Below are 15,567 nucleotides of genomic sequence, written 5' to 3' on the forward strand. Positions count from 1 at the left end.
TACAAATTATTTTTACAAATTTTTAAAAATAATTTGATTGGTTCATTTTTTCCAATCAAAATCAATCAATTTTATTGGATTTTTTATAATTAATTTTAGAATTTTTATAAATAATTTGATTGGTTCATTTATGCCAAACAAAATCAATAATTTTTTATTTTTTTTTAATTATTGGTCTTAATTAGATAACAAAAAAAAATTGTGAGAAAGGAATAAATTTTGACCAATAATAAGGTTGACTTTTTTTAATAATATTTAAATCAGTGTTTTTTGGGCCAATTTAGGTAAATAAATCAATTTAATGAATTCAATAAATAAAATAAAAATTAAAGGCCATGAAAATCATATAAATTTAACCAAATATTTATATTAATATAAAAAATTAAAACAAAAAAACAAAAAAACAAGAAATTCAAATGTTCACTAATTCCAAATTGTGTGAAAATGTGGTGACCTGTCAGCATACAAAGAGGGTAGCATGGAAAAATGTGTGCACTTATGGGTAAGATTAGCTACAAAACTTTCCTCTTCTTCCTCTTTATATATCAATCATCTTCCCCCAACAAACCCTCGCTTCAATCTTCCTCTCTTCTCTGCTTCAATTTCTTGCAGCTATGGCTACCGCACGTGCCATGCTCGTGCTCGCTCTCTCTCTCCTCTCTCTAGCAGCCTCCGCCATTGCTCAATCTCCCTCCCCTGCTCCAGGTCCCGCCGTCGCCGCACCGCCGCCGTTAACCCCACCGCCTGTTGCAGCCCCTCCTACTACACCTCCCCCCACCGCCATGCCCCCAATGGCAGCCTCACCTCCGCCAAGCATGTCAACTCCACCGATGGCAGCTCCTCCCACCGTCCTCCCGCCGATGGCTTCTCCGCCGTCTATGGAATCAGGCCCAAGCCCAGGCCCAACCACAATGCCCGACAGCCCACCATCGCCTCCAGGCCCATCTCCAGGGCCATCTTCGGAGCCATCTCCAGCGTCAGCTCCGTCGCCGCCGCCGTCGCCACCACCGCCAGGAGCGGGATTTTCGATCCAGCACGGTGGGTACAAGGCGGCGAGTGTCGCGGCGGTGTTGGGTGGCCTGGCCATCGTCTTGGTTTAACAACGCAGCATAGTACTTGAATTTGCTGTAGATTATGATCTTCATACTCATTTGTGTATTCTTTTTGTTTCTTTTTCATTTCCATCTCTTTCTATCTCTCTCCCATATGATTCTTGAGAGCAGCTTTGAGTGATATTTGTGGGATATGTAACAGTTATTTGTTAGCATTTTCATTTTTTTTCTAGTTCAATAAGAGAGACTCGTTTCTTGTTCATCGAGATCATCATTTCAAAAGTCGATTACTAAATTATGTACAACGAGAATGACGAAAGTACCGACCCTTTGAATAATTTCTCCAAATAATGCGACGGGTACTCATAATCCTCGAGTATTTAATGATATAGGGATTGAGTAACCAATAATTAAGAAGAATGCAGCTCAAAATTGAATGAATTTTGAGGAAGAGGCTTAAGAAACCATGAATTTGGGTTGGTTGGTAGGGAAAGAGAGGGAGTAATGAGGTGATGGATGGGTGCTTTGTGGTGGGGAAGGGGAATGGGGGGGGGGGGGGGGGGGGGGGGAGAAAAAGCTAAATTTGCCAGCCTGTTGAGGTAACCAATGTGTGGAAGCCAAATTCCCTTTGGTTTTGAGAATTTTGTCCAATTTGAGTGAGACGATATAGCTACTGCAATGTACCTATACCTACGGTAAGAGCGCAAATTCACTACTAGTAGATATTGTCTTACTTTAAGCTTTTCCTCTCGATGTTCCTCTCAAAGTTTTTAAAACGTGTCTACTAGAGAGAGGTAGCTTCTCCTCTCGAGGTTCCTCTCAAAGTTTTTAAAACGCGTATACTAGGAAGAGGTAGCTTTTCCTCTCGAGCTTCCTCTCAAAGTTTTTAAAACGGATCTACTAGGGAGAGGTAGCTTTTCCTCTCGAGCTTCCTCTCAAAGTTTTTAAAACACGTCTACTAGGGAGAGGTAGTTTTTCCTCTCAAAGTTTTTAAAACGCATCTACTAAGGAGAGGTAGCTTTTTCTCTCGAGCTTCCTCTCAAAGTTTTTAAAACGCGTCTACTAGAGAGAGGTAGTTTCTCCTCTCGAGCTTCTCTCAAAGTTTTATCTACTGAGAAGAAGTTTCTACACCCTTGAAAAAAGTTCTTTGTTTCCCTCTCTATCTCAAAACTATACATGTAAAAAGTACGATTTTAAGTTCTCCTAAATACCCACAATGCATATAAAGTTTTTAAAACGCCTCTACTAGGGAGAAGTTTCTACACCCTTGAAAAAAATTCTCTCTCTTTCCCTCTCCAATGGGGATCTCAAAACTATACATGTAAAAAGTACGATTTTAAGTTCTCCTGAATACCCACAATGCATATATAGTTAGACCCTTTTGTTTGGATCGAATCGTTATGTTTTGAAATGATAATTGATGTCTTATCTACTAAGCTATGTTTGAATAGTCATCGAACTATCGGTTGTATTGTTACGGATCTTAGAAGAGAGAGAGACTAACGTAGTAGTGGTGGAAGCATAGACATTATAGGTGTAGTAGTGGTGGGGCTAAAATTTGTCACAAAATGACTAAGTGGGAAAACGATGTCCACATGGGGCTTTAAACAAAAACAAGCACCAACATTCAACATCAAGTCATGAATGGAAATAAATATATTAAAAAAAAAAAAAAGGAGGAAAATGCAAGTTTTTACTCTTTTACTTTATGATTCTCTCCTATGACCAAAAAGAAAAATGTTTATCCTTTCTTAATCCAACAAAGATTATTAATTTGTTTTAACGATATTGGTAGTGGTTAAAGCTCCATTAACGATCTTTTCTTTTCTCAATAGTACTTTCCACATATACGATTCAAAACACTAAATTAAGAAAAAATTCATTGAATATAGATCAAGTATAGAAATTCATGATCTAAACATTCACGAATATTACACTGAAACGTAATCAATATGTTAGTTTCATATTTGTATCTGAACCCACGTGTATATGATAAAAAATATATCTATTTTAATTATAACTTTCCCTTTAGTGGTGACTTAAAAAAGAGGTTACACTTTGTAGATAAAAGATAATAATAATAATAATTCTATGTTTCACGTTATTGTATTTTCTATGGGAGCTGTCCATTCAAGTGAGAGGTACGTTATATATTTAGTCTTTCGACTTTCACAGAAGTTAGTCCAATAGAGCTCTACCACAGATTTTCACTACCGGGCTCACAAAGATAGAGGCATGACACTAATACCAATGATAGGAACAATGAACGTCCACAATGATATGATATTATATACTTTGAACATAAATATTCAGGGTTTGGCAAAATACCGTCTCAATTCATCCTATTTCATCAGATCCGGGATGTGATATGGTTCCGAAGGATGAACTAGATATGGACAGTTCCAATAAGATTTCATTCTTGAACAAAAATCTATTTATTTATTTATTTCATCTATTCTATGACCGGAACAAGAGGGGATACACGTTACACAACGATTTTGAATCAGAAGAGAGATTACAAGAAATGGCAGATCTATTCACTCTATCAATAACCGAGCCGGATCTGGTGTATCATAAGGGATTTACCTTTTCTATTGATTCCTACGGATTGGATAAAAAACAATTCTTAAATGAGGTATTCAACTCCAGGGATGAATCGAAAAAGAAATATTTATTGGTTCTACCTCCTAATCGAAGGACCAGGAGAGAAAAAAAAAAAAAAAAAAAAAAAAAAAGGTCCAGACCTCCCCCGAGAATGACTTTAGGTTTTTCTAAAATGCCGCATACCAATGAAAAAGTATTCACGATCTTCTTCTTAGTTAGTCAAGTCTCCAATTGACTAAACTTGTAACTTAACGAAACATTGACGACCATACCCTTTTGTAAAGCACAAAGCACCAAATACCTGATGAAAGAGGATTAGATACTGAGAACCAGAGGCCAGAGTGTCCAACTTATACTTTAAAAGATGGAAGCATAAAGGCATAGGATTCCACCTTCAAAAGAGGCTCTAACAAATGAAGAATCACCTCTCATTCTTTTATCTTCAACTTCCGCCTACCTTTAGAATCGCATATGATATAATGGTATAAAGCTATAAGATTAAAGAATGAATGTTGTTTTAAATCAACTTTACTCAAACTCAAACTCAACATAACTTTGCCAAACCGTTGCACCTTTTTTCATCACTAAGCAATCATTGCAAGCTTTTCTATCACAACAGCATCAAGAATCACCATCAGTTTTAAGACCACATAAGAGCATATTTTACCCTTCCAAGTTTTCTTTTTTAGTTTATTTAAATATTATTCTAGTTCTTATATTTTTTAGAGATGGGTATGAACAGATGCCTAAAGAATCCTAGCTCACTATGATCAAAAACCACGATTTGGTCACGAAGACAAAGAAACCCTTGAAGGAGAAAAACTATGAGATCTTGGGAATTTAATCTCATCCGACTTATCTGGCAGCTAAAATTACCCATGGTGCTTACTCATCTTAGAAAAGAGGGTTACATCGTCCATCTATTAGTAAGAGGACTAAAAAGACCGTTCTTACAATGTCTAAAAGTACAATGACCAAAATAGTATTTAACCATTCTTGTGTTCAGACTAGTTGATATGTACCTCAACTATTCTCACCAAACAACCGGTTTAGCCTACTATATTTGGTTGTAGGATATTACACCATAGATGAATGACCACTATGACTTGACCTCATTCCCATTTAAGTCTTTTATTTTACCTTTCGAAGTTTTTTCCTTTGTAACATAGCAAAATTATCATGATAAAAGTCTCCAATTGTACCTTAATTCATTAATGTGTTTGGTCCAACTTGTTGATACCTTATGTGTTTCTAAAACAATTCTAAGGATTGTTTTTCAAAATTTGGCTACCGGTCAAAAAGGGCTTTTAAAATCCCAAAAGTAATAAAAGCACTTAACCAAGAGTTATTTTCATTGAAAAAGCATTTCACCTGAGAGTTAATCCCCCAAGCATTCTCCGACTCCCAAGTGCCTAACCCATTTTCAATCTAATAAGAAGAATCAATGTCAAAATAGTAATTAGAGCATTCTATATAAGATAGCATTATAAGTTGAGTCATAAAGATGATGGGAAAAAGAACAGTAAAGAGAGAACAGAAATGCCTTATCTAGAACTACAACAGCTGCACGACAACCTTCCTGTGACTGCCATTATGTGGGGGCAATTTATCCAGCCGTCTTCATTGGATTCTTCCAGTACTCAATTGCCGAAGATTGTCCAGAACCATCTGGGTAAGTTTCTCATCCCTAGTTGAGTTGCGAACCTGCCAACAGCACCAAAACTGACATTCAAAATTACATCATTGTAACAGTATTGAATTTCTAGAGGTGGAAGAATAGCAGTAATTAACAGCCTATCTAAAATATAACCTTTTCAAGTGCTTCAAATCAAACAAACCTTAAAAGGGATATTCTCTTTCTTTCTCTAGATCGTTTGTGGGTAACTCATGTGCAATAAATATTGGCTAAATTGTAAAAAAGTAATCTTTCAACTGTTACTTGTTTAAAAAATAGCCTTATTTTCCTAAAAGTTTCAATATTATTCTTACCCTTTCATATATGTTTCTAAACTAACCTTGGGTAGAAGTTTTTTTAGAATTTTGGAAGAAAGTTTAGACATGGAATGAGTTTGATGATGACCTAGAACAGTACCAATACACCGTTCAATTCTAATGATAGTTTTGAAATATTTATGAAAATGAAGAATATTGTTACAACTTTCGAAATAATAAACATATTTTTGCCACTTATAATTTAGCCTTAAATATTCTAGGAAAATTATTGATTTAGGCACAAAAATATTGATGGAACGATCCCAATGGGTGGGCCTTCCAACATACAATGCCAACCTATCAGATGCATAACAAAATTAAACCATTGCAGATTTCAGACAGCACAACAAAAAGAAGGGACATCCATGGGACCATCTAAAAAGAATACTAAGGCCACTCACATACTCTGGCCCGAACCTGCACAAGTCATATCAGGTGATGGTACAAATAAACGGTTAGCATGAATATCATTATAGGAAATGTGTGTAATGAACAAACTGAAATCCCTGGTTTCTTATTTATGTTTGATTCTTTTGGCTTCGCCCTTCCAAAAGGGAAGGACAGTTTCTGAAGAATCAAAGGGCACAATACAATTTGTTTAAGAATTCAATTGAGAAACAGGAAGTTGAAACGTTCTGTTTATTGATCTGGAGAATTTAACGTCAAATCAAATTACAGAACATAATTTCAGCAGTAATTTATGCAACTCAAATTACAGAAAATAATTTCAGCAGTTTGCCTGTGGGTCCTAAATCCACAGAAGACCCACAAGAACTCTGACTCATTGTTAAAAGATGGATATTCAAGTACTTCACTAGCCTCATAACTACTAGGTGCGACACAAAAAACCTTAAAACTTTCAGAAGATTGAACTTAATACCTAGGTTACCCTGGATTAAAAAGATACAGAGTTTTAAGAACAAACAATCCGAACTAAGGATAAGGAGAAAGACATGAGAGTTTAAGATAGCTTATTGAGTCTACAGCCACTATGCAACCACCAGATCTAAATAAGCTCTCAATTAGTCCTCTGTTCTATCTCCCATCGAAGATATATTTACATCAGTTTTATAGCCACTAAGATAACCATACAAGTATCGAAGAAACGAAGCTTTTAACAGTTAATCATCTGGGAATAACAAACTGATATGATGAGAAGTCAGTTTTTACAGAAATAATCGGAGATTTCAAAAGGAAAATCTTCTGCCTACAAACTTACCCAACACAACGTATATCCTAATTCATAATTTTATTTAATGAAAAGTATTTATTGGCAACTAACAAAGCTCCAACTTTGTTTCCCCTTGCTCTGTATGGACTACATCCAATAAGATAATTCGAGTAAATAACCCTTCAAGTAAGGTCTCAGAAGAAATAATTCCATCCATATCCGTTGTCGTACACAGAAGACAGATTCAAAGAACAAGACCATAACCAATCTTGAAGGTAACAAACTCTGTTAATGAGCGTGAAGCTTTACAATGAATATCCAATTCAAGATTTTTCAGCTTTTCATGAATAGATCCATGTAAACTTATAATGACACTCATTTTTTCTTCTTATTTTTTTCTTTATATCCATGAGTGTTGGAGCTAGTTTGCGACCACCTCGACTATTCTCTACATCTAGTTGTCATGGATATTCGTAAGATATTAAATCCTGAATAGATTACCACCAACAATGTCTTAAACCCTTATTGACACTCCCAATTATTTTCCTTAAAATAAAACCACCAATCAAATCGGAGAAGAATATGAGTGCACTCTTTAAGAGCCTTCTTACCATGCCACACAGTAGCTAGGAGATGAAATAAATAATACCTAACACATATCATAATGAGTTGTCAAAATCCCTGAGAACAACTCATAAGAGGGTGACTTAACTTGCTAGCATGCTAGGTAAGGAGGAAAAGGATTCTAAAATAGAATGATCCTACCTAAGGTAGTGCCCATTCGAGTTCTAAAACCTTTTGGGCATTGTTGAGTAACTAAGTCTTGAACAGCTGCTCCTAGATGAGTACCAAAGGTTTAGATTTTTGCATTCACCAAAAAGTGAAGTTACACTGTTACAGTGCAAGGAAAGAAAGAAAGGCAACAGTTGGGTTGAAGCTACTGATATATTCACTTATTAGATGATGAAAATGAGATCAGTTCATAGCCCCTTAAAGATACAGTCACTAAGGTTACAAGAAGTAGAATATAAAGATTCTTCATTACCAGTACATGCATATATTTACTATGTATGAGGAGCAGACATTCGGGATATTTGACTACTAAACTTAACAAGCAGATCTTTAACTGTTATCAAAGACTGCATAGAGAAAGCTCAGAAACATGCCAAATAGATGGCAGAAACTAAACAGTTTTTTTTTTTTTTTTGGTTGGGTAGGAAACAGAAAATTTCATCTATGATATGAAATTACAAAAGGGGAATCCAATCCAATGGCCAAAAGGTTTAGTCACTCAACAATGGGTGACTATTATTATTAATTTCCTTTCATCTATGATATGAAAATTTCATCTATGATATATATTTCATCTATATATATCTCAAGTTGGTCACAAGATTAGATAAACTAAGCAATTTACACTAAAAAAAAAGTGAAACCCTTCTCATGGTTGCTAGCCTCAAGAAGCTTGAATACCCACGAGAAGCTACAAAAGAAGTTTCAAAATTGGATGATCGCTCCTATACGCAGTTTATGCGTTCAAGAAGAGGAGTCCATCCATCACTTGAATCTACATTGTCCATTTGCGGCTAAAGGGTGACAGGCTAACTTCTTTAAGTGTTTGGGGTGGATTTCTGTTTACCTAAAAAGATTGATCATTGGCTTATGGAGGTGCTCGATGGTAGATTTTTTGGCGGCAAGGGAAAAGCCCTTTGGAAATGTGCTACACAATCCCTCCTATGGGGCATTTGGAGGGTAAGGAATAGCTAGGTGTTCAAAAAAAGGTCTTCTTTTGATTCCTTTTGGCTTAATAATACAAAATTATTTTGAACCTACAGCCTTTTATGATTATTAACAGTTGAAAGGCTTTCCTTTGTTAGTTTTATGACGAGGGGCAACCTCTACCAATTGCCCTTAGACTGCTCTTTGGTTCTTTTGAGGTATATACGTCTCACTTCTTACCACAAAAGAAATAATAATACTAAACAGTTAACAGTCCCAACAATCACACCAGTAAGAGATACCAAGTTCTGATGTTCTAAATTACACGCTATGGAGAGCAAAATAACAAACTGATACGTAGTCAAAGGACATAATATAGAAAGCAGATTAAGCAATACATTCACAAGAAAGCTCCGTAATCGAAAGAGTATACACTGTCATTTGAATACATCTTGGCTACAAAGCGATATCATGTTTAATTGATTCCTAATCCAGACTTCATAAGTACTATGCCAGGACGGTTACTGATCTCTAAGTTATAGTGGTAAACCCTTACACCAATTTTCTCTATCTAATTTCAAGTCCTTCAACGGTTTTCTATAAGGAATCACAGATTCACAACAACTTCCCCACCAATCCTCGTTCCTTCTATTCAGATCAACCATTTCCAGTATCGAAACAACAAGCGCATACATGACGACGACAAGGATCCTAATGATTTTAAGAACTCTATTTGCACGTGTAAGCGATAATCCATTGCTATCCACAACGATATATTACGAGTCGAGGAGCAATTAGTTGGGGGAGGGATAATATATTTCTTAACTATTTGTCACTTTAATATCAAATAGTCGATCTCGATCTACAGGCATCTTTCACTCGAGTAATTTCAGTACCTGGATCGGAGAAGAACCATAGAACGACAGCGCAGAAGATAACGACGAAAGGGATGAAATGTACGAAAATCCTAGCGAGCTTAAGATGGCGACGTTTTTTCGCAGCCGCGTTAGAGAACGGATTGAACGTCGGCAGGAAAACATCTGATTCCAAGCCGGAACTCACACTGGAAGATCTGAAGATAGCGGATTGCGACGACGACGATGATGAAGCTAATGATCTCTTATCCGAGACAATGCAGGCGCTCGACGATCTCCTCATCTTCTTCGTTTTCCGGATGCGGGAGAAATCAATGGGAATGAATGACTGAAACCTCAAAGGTTTGAGCTATGGCAGAGAAAGCAAATCGAGGGGGCGATGGCTTACTCTTCGGAGTCGCAGTCCACGAGCGGACAAGAAGCTGGGGAATTCCAAAAATAGACGCTTTTGTTTTCAATATTTGAAAATCGACCCCTTTTAAATAATATATTACTTTTGGGCCAAGCATACATAAATATACCAAACATTTATCAACCTAAAATTACTTTTAAATTACTTTAAATACAAATATTATGTACGGAAAATTTGAGGCCCATTGTAAAATCGTGAGGCTACGAAACACAATTGGTCAGATCGGACCATAGGTACTAGTGGTGGGCTTTGAACGGTTACAAATAGTATCAAAGTCAGTCACCAAGTGTTGTGCGAGGGCGACGACCCCCAAGAAGAGTGGATTGTGAGATCCCATGTTGGTTGGACGGTTACAAATGGTATCAAAGTCAGCCACTAAGTGGTGTGTGAGGACGCTAACCCCCAAGAGGAGTGGATTGTGAGATCCCACATTGGTTGGACTGTTACAAATGGTATCAAAATCAATCACCAAGTAGTGTGCAAGGACACTGATCCCAAGAGGAGTGAATTGTGAGATCCTACATTAGTTGGACTGTTACTAATGATATCAAAGTCAGTCATCAAGTAGTGTGCGAGGACGCTAATCCCCAAGATGAGTGAATTGTGAGATCCCACATTGGTTGGACCATTACAAATGGTATCAAAGTCAGTTACCAAGTGGTGTGCGAGGACGTTAGCCCCCAAGAGAGTGGACTGTGAGATCCCACATTTGTTAGAGAGGAAACCAAACATTTCTTATAAAGTGTGAAAACATCTTTCTACCCTATGTGTTTTAACACAGTGAGGCTGACGGTTATACGTAACGATCCAAAGCAAACAATATAGGTTAACAGTATCCGATCCAACCATAAATTTTATGAGTTAAGTTAGTTTGAGTTGTTGAAATCATTTATTTAAATTCAAAATTTTAATAAAAATAAAATATTAGTTTATAAAACTATAAATTTATTTATTTTTAAATAAAAAACCTTGCAAAAATGATTATTTAAGATTGGTGGGAGAAAAACACAATTTTAAGAAATAATAAATTAAAAACTAAATTAGTTATCAAATAATTGAGTAAAGCTTCCCTATCATTAAAGGGTGGTTAATTTAATACTTTGAAATGTCCAAAATCGTAAATCAACATGCAACACGTGGCAATATTTAAAAGGTTGTCCACTTCATTACGGAACTCCCGTTTTCAAATTTATTTCCTTGCAGATTTCTCGGTTCTGCAGAAACGCAAATACAAATCGTTCTTCTTCTTGTTTTCCTTCTACCTTCGTTCAACAATTCCGTTTTCCGCGGCAAATTCCTCCGCATTCCGATCGAAACTCGCCGGCGAAATTTACGTCTCTCGAGCACCGTGCGGAATTCTCTGTGTTCCATCGATTTCCACCGCTTGTCGCCATGACGCCTGAATAGTAAGCTCGAATTCGTTGCCTCTGATCATGTTGTTCGTTTTTAAATTCTGTATTTCGATTTACTTTTAAGAACTTGCGTGTTTTTTGTTTTGTTTTGTTTGTGCTTAGCCTAGATCTGGTACGTGATTGTTTTCTTCTAATAATAATTTCACCTTCTTAATAGTTTTTGGCTCTTGTGGCAATTTCTCGGTAGATCCTTGGGATTTGGAATCGGATCCACGCGATTCGATCAATTTCGGTCATTGGTGCTAAATTGCATCGGTTTCTTTTAGCAGCGTTTGCCAAGCAACGAGTTCACGATCCTTAGCTTTTGGAATTGTTTAGTTTGGTGTCTTGTTTTGTTAATTCGGCTGAAATTGATACAGGTCAAAATTTATTTATGTTTTGTATCTCATTTACTTTATATATCCGGCGGCTATTTTGTTTGGTTGGTTACGGGATAAAGTCTTGTGGTGTATGCTCTTTGGCATCATTTGGTCCTCGACGATAAGAAAGCAGTGAATAATTTGTTTGAACATAGAAGAAATTATAACAGATTGATCTGTTAGACTAAGTTTCCATAGATAAGGATAAATTGTAGAAGATGATTGCTTGTAGTTTACACAAAGTGTTTTGGCTTATATCAATGGTCTATTTCATGAAGAAATATTATCAGTGGGCATCACCTGCCTCGTTCTCGTTTCAATTTTCGATCAATATATTTGCATGAGTTATGAAAATGCCGTATCGGTAACTTATCTATTGTTGCATTTCATATATATCTTAAGCTCTACGCAATGCTTATTTGTTTCGTGCAGTGATTATTTGTTTAAGCTCCTGCTTATTGGAGATTCTGGTGTTGGAAAATCCTGTCTCCTTCTGAGGTTTGCAGTAAGTGCTTGGCCATTCTACCACTTTCTGTTTATACTTAACATTTTTTTTTCTTTTTTTTTTTGGCTCTGAATTATGTTGTCAAATTTTCAACTATCAATAATTTCAATACCTAATTTTGATTCACGATTCCCAGTTTCCAACTTCTATCACATGTCAGTTGGTTTTGGTATGAATATATTGTTGCATACTTGTAGTTGAACTTCGAATAACCATCTTATGTGTGGTGTAGTGTTCTGTATGCAGCTTTGTGTGTATGGAGTCTGTTTCTAAGCAGCACTTGAATGCTATTAGGTGTCGATGTTTTTTAGTATCTAATGTGCTGTACCTGGATTATTGGATTTATTGTAGGATTAACTTTCTTTTTCTCTCTATTTTCTTGCTCAACAGGATGATTCATATTTGGATAGTTACATTAGCACTATCGGGGTTGACTTTGTAAGTTTTTGATTTTCCATTCTTCTGTTATTCACGTTTATTGCTTTAAAGAAAACCATTGTTCTAATACATCTCGTGTTTCCATTCTTTTTAGAAAATCCGCACGGTGGAGCTCGATGGGAAGACTATTAAGCTTCAAATAGTAAGTTTAAAATCTTCTAGTTGTCTTCTAGTTGACTATACTAAATAAACATTTCAGCATGTATAGGATTATAGGTCTTAATCACGTGCTTGCCAGTAAAGGTGGCTGATATGCAGCGTTTATTCCTTTTGAAGTAATAATGAAGGTCGCATGTGTACCTTCGAAGAGACAAAAAAGGGTCGCATGGGTAGTTTTCTATTATCTTCATAGGCCTTTTTATATTCTTTTAGTTGGCAGTATGTTAATGCCTTTTTACTCCTTTATAAACTTGTATAGAAGTAACCAACTATTTACCTTTGAGATGCGCTGGTCTGGGACTCTGGGCTTCTGTCTCACATCCTAATAACACGTCAGTTTTTTCCCCAAGAACAAGTCCATAAAACATTTATAAGATAGAGGTCGTCCCTGAAAGGACATCTTCGGCAATTGATAAATTTACCTCGTCTCTGTTTACCATCTATGCATGTAGAGAGCAAACATACACTGAAATAGAACACTAAATTGGTCTTAGAAAAGTTTATTCTGAGTTTTCTACATATGAATTCCAACCTCCAAATTATTCCCAACTGTTATTTTATTGTTGGAAAGAGGACTTGACAAACTTTTACTTACAATGTGCAGTGGGATACCGCTGGCCAAGAACGTTTTAGAACAATAACCAGCAGCTACTACCGTGGTGCTCACGGCATTATTGTAAGCGCCTCATACTCCCTAAACCCCCTTGTCTATAAATCTTGTTCTTGGGGTTAATCGAGCATGATAAGTTAATCTGAATCTTGTTAACTCTTGGCAGGTTGTTTATGATGTTACAGACCAAGATAGTTTCAATAATGTTAAGCAGTGGTTAAATGAAATTGATCGTTACGCAAGTGAAAACGTGAACAAGCTTCTTGTGGGCAACAAATCTGACCTGACAGCTAACAAAGTCGTGTCCTATGAGTCAGCCAAGGTATCATTTTCGTTTAGATTCATTCTTTACTTGAAGTATTTGGCAGCCTTTTGGACCAGAAAAAGGCTTAGCGAAGTGAGACTCTGTATTTTCCTTTTTAGGCCTTTGCGGATGAAATTGGGATTCCATTTATGGAAACAAGTGCTAAAAGTGCCACGAACGTTGAACAGGCTTTCATGGCCATGGCTGCTGAAATCAAGAATAGGTAAGTTTACTCTGGACCTTAATAAAAAGGATTCCAACCAATTAGGATGTGTGGTTCATGGGATAGATTTCTAAAAAACCTGCATCTTTTTTCAAATCATGAAACCTACTAATTAAAAATAGTTGCACTAACTAAAGTTTCTATAATCCAACCCGTATTATTCTTGAGCTTTTGAATCTCAAACTCATTAGAAACATGGACTATTTGTGAAGTCATGGATCCATGCCTCCATCAGTTTCTTTAGCAAGCTTGCCCAATGAATCTGTTGAGGTGTGTGAATTGGGAGAAACTATATGTGAGATCTACATGGGTTGGAGAGGAGAACGAAACATTCTTTATAAGGGTGTGGAAATCTCTCTCTAGCATATGTGTTTTAAAAACCTTGAGGGGAAGCTCAAAGAAGACAATATCTGCTTGCGGTGGACTTGGGCTGTTACAAATGGTATTAGAGCCAGACACCGGGCAGTGTGCCAGCGAGGACGATGGGCCCTGAAAGGAGGTGGATTGTGATATTCCACATCGATTGGCGAGGAGAACGAGTGTCAGTGGGGAAGCTGGGACCTGAAGGAGGGTGGATTGTGACCATGAAGGGAGGTGGATTGTGACCCTGAAGGGAGGTGGATTGTGATATTCCACATCGATTGGAGAGGAGAACGAGTGTCAGTGGGGATGCTAGGACCCAAAGGGGGTGGATTGTGAGATCTCACATCGGTTGGAGGAGGGAACGAAACATTCTTTCTAAGGGTGTGGAACCCTCTCTCTAGACCACGGGTTTTAAAAACCTCAAAAGAAAGCCCAGAAGGGAAAGTCCAAAGAAAACAATATCTACTAGTAGTGGACTTGGACTTAGGGCGTTACATCAACGTATCTGACTTGCTCACGAGTAAACTACTTGGAAAGCTTATATGTTTCTGACGTGTGAAACACCATTAATTTGCAGGATGGCAACTCAACCAATGAACAATGCGCGGCCGCCAACTGTGCAAATTCGAGGACAGCCTGTGAACCAAAAGTCTGGTTGCTGCTCATCTTAAAGAAAAAGGGGAGATGAGATCTCTATGATTAGCACTGTACCCGTATGGTATGGTCTGGTCGGTCCTTCACATGTAAAACTCTTTCCTTGGCTTAGCTTTTCTTCTAAAGCTTTGTTTTGTTTTCTTCTTTCCACCCTTTACTTTGTTTAAAGTTCCCATTCTTTCAAAAAAAAAAAAAAAAAAAAAAAAAAGAACCATCTGTACAAATTAGAAAATATTATTGGTGAATAGCACTATTATGCTCTCTTTTATCTTCCCCTTGCTTCGTGCTCTGCCTGTTGGAAGAGCTCGTCCAGTTCTGAACAGCAGCTAAGCAGCTAATTTTAATGCTATATTCTATAATGTAGATGGGCTGAACTATGCATAAATTCATTGAGTTTGGATATGCTCGAGTTGGACGGTGTGAAAATTGTAATATTACCTTTTACTTTTCATAAATATTCCAATACTAATATTGAAGTAGAAAAGTTGCTAGAATATTGGACAAAAAGTTAATTGCATGACATAGACACAAGACAAATTATGTTTTTAAAATCTAGGACACACGCGATAAAGACGCATCTATTAAATTATACATAAGTATGTTAAATTTATGCATTTGTATGCGAAAAAATGAGTTTTGATGTATTTGCTTTCCAAATGCATCATTTTTCTCACAACACTTCTAGGTCTAATTATTATATTTAATCATTGTTTGA

The 15,567-nt window shown here is 36.7% G+C and overlaps 1 protein-coding gene across 1 annotated transcript; it reads left to right on the forward strand.

The window, feature by feature from the left end:
• Positions 1 to 11,020: 11,020 nt before the first annotated feature.
• LOC111810948 (GTP-binding protein YPTM2) lies at positions 11,021 to 15,063 on the forward strand. The gene is made up of 8 exons (XM_023697809.2): positions 11,021 to 11,231; positions 12,029 to 12,101; positions 12,492 to 12,539; positions 12,634 to 12,681; positions 13,303 to 13,374; positions 13,475 to 13,630; positions 13,732 to 13,835; positions 14,776 to 15,063. The coding sequence occupies exons 1-8, from the start codon at positions 11,218 to 11,220 to the stop codon at positions 14,867 to 14,869; spliced, it is 609 nt and encodes a 202-aa protein (XP_023553577.1). The 5' UTR covers positions 11,021 to 11,217; the 3' UTR covers positions 14,870 to 15,063.
• The last annotated feature ends 504 nt before the right edge of the window (positions 15,064 to 15,567 follow it).

Source organism: Cucurbita pepo, chromosome 14 (genome assembly GCF_057944985.1).
Source record: "Cucurbita pepo subsp. pepo isolate OVF chromosome 14, ASM5794498v1, whole genome shotgun sequence".
NCBI lineage: Eukaryota > Viridiplantae > Streptophyta > Magnoliopsida > Cucurbitales > Cucurbitaceae > Cucurbita > Cucurbita pepo.

Bases quoted from the DNA above. Each gene is read 5' to 3' on its own strand.
- LOC111810948 (XM_023697809.2), top strand. The intron at 12,102-12,491 runs GTAAGTGCTTGG...CTTGCTCAACAG, and splicing joins GTCTCCTTCTGAGGTTTGCA to GATGATTCATATTTGGATAG. The intron at 12,682-13,302 runs GTAAGTTTAAAA...TACAATGTGCAG, and splicing joins AGACTATTAAGCTTCAAATA to TGGGATACCGCTGGCCAAGA.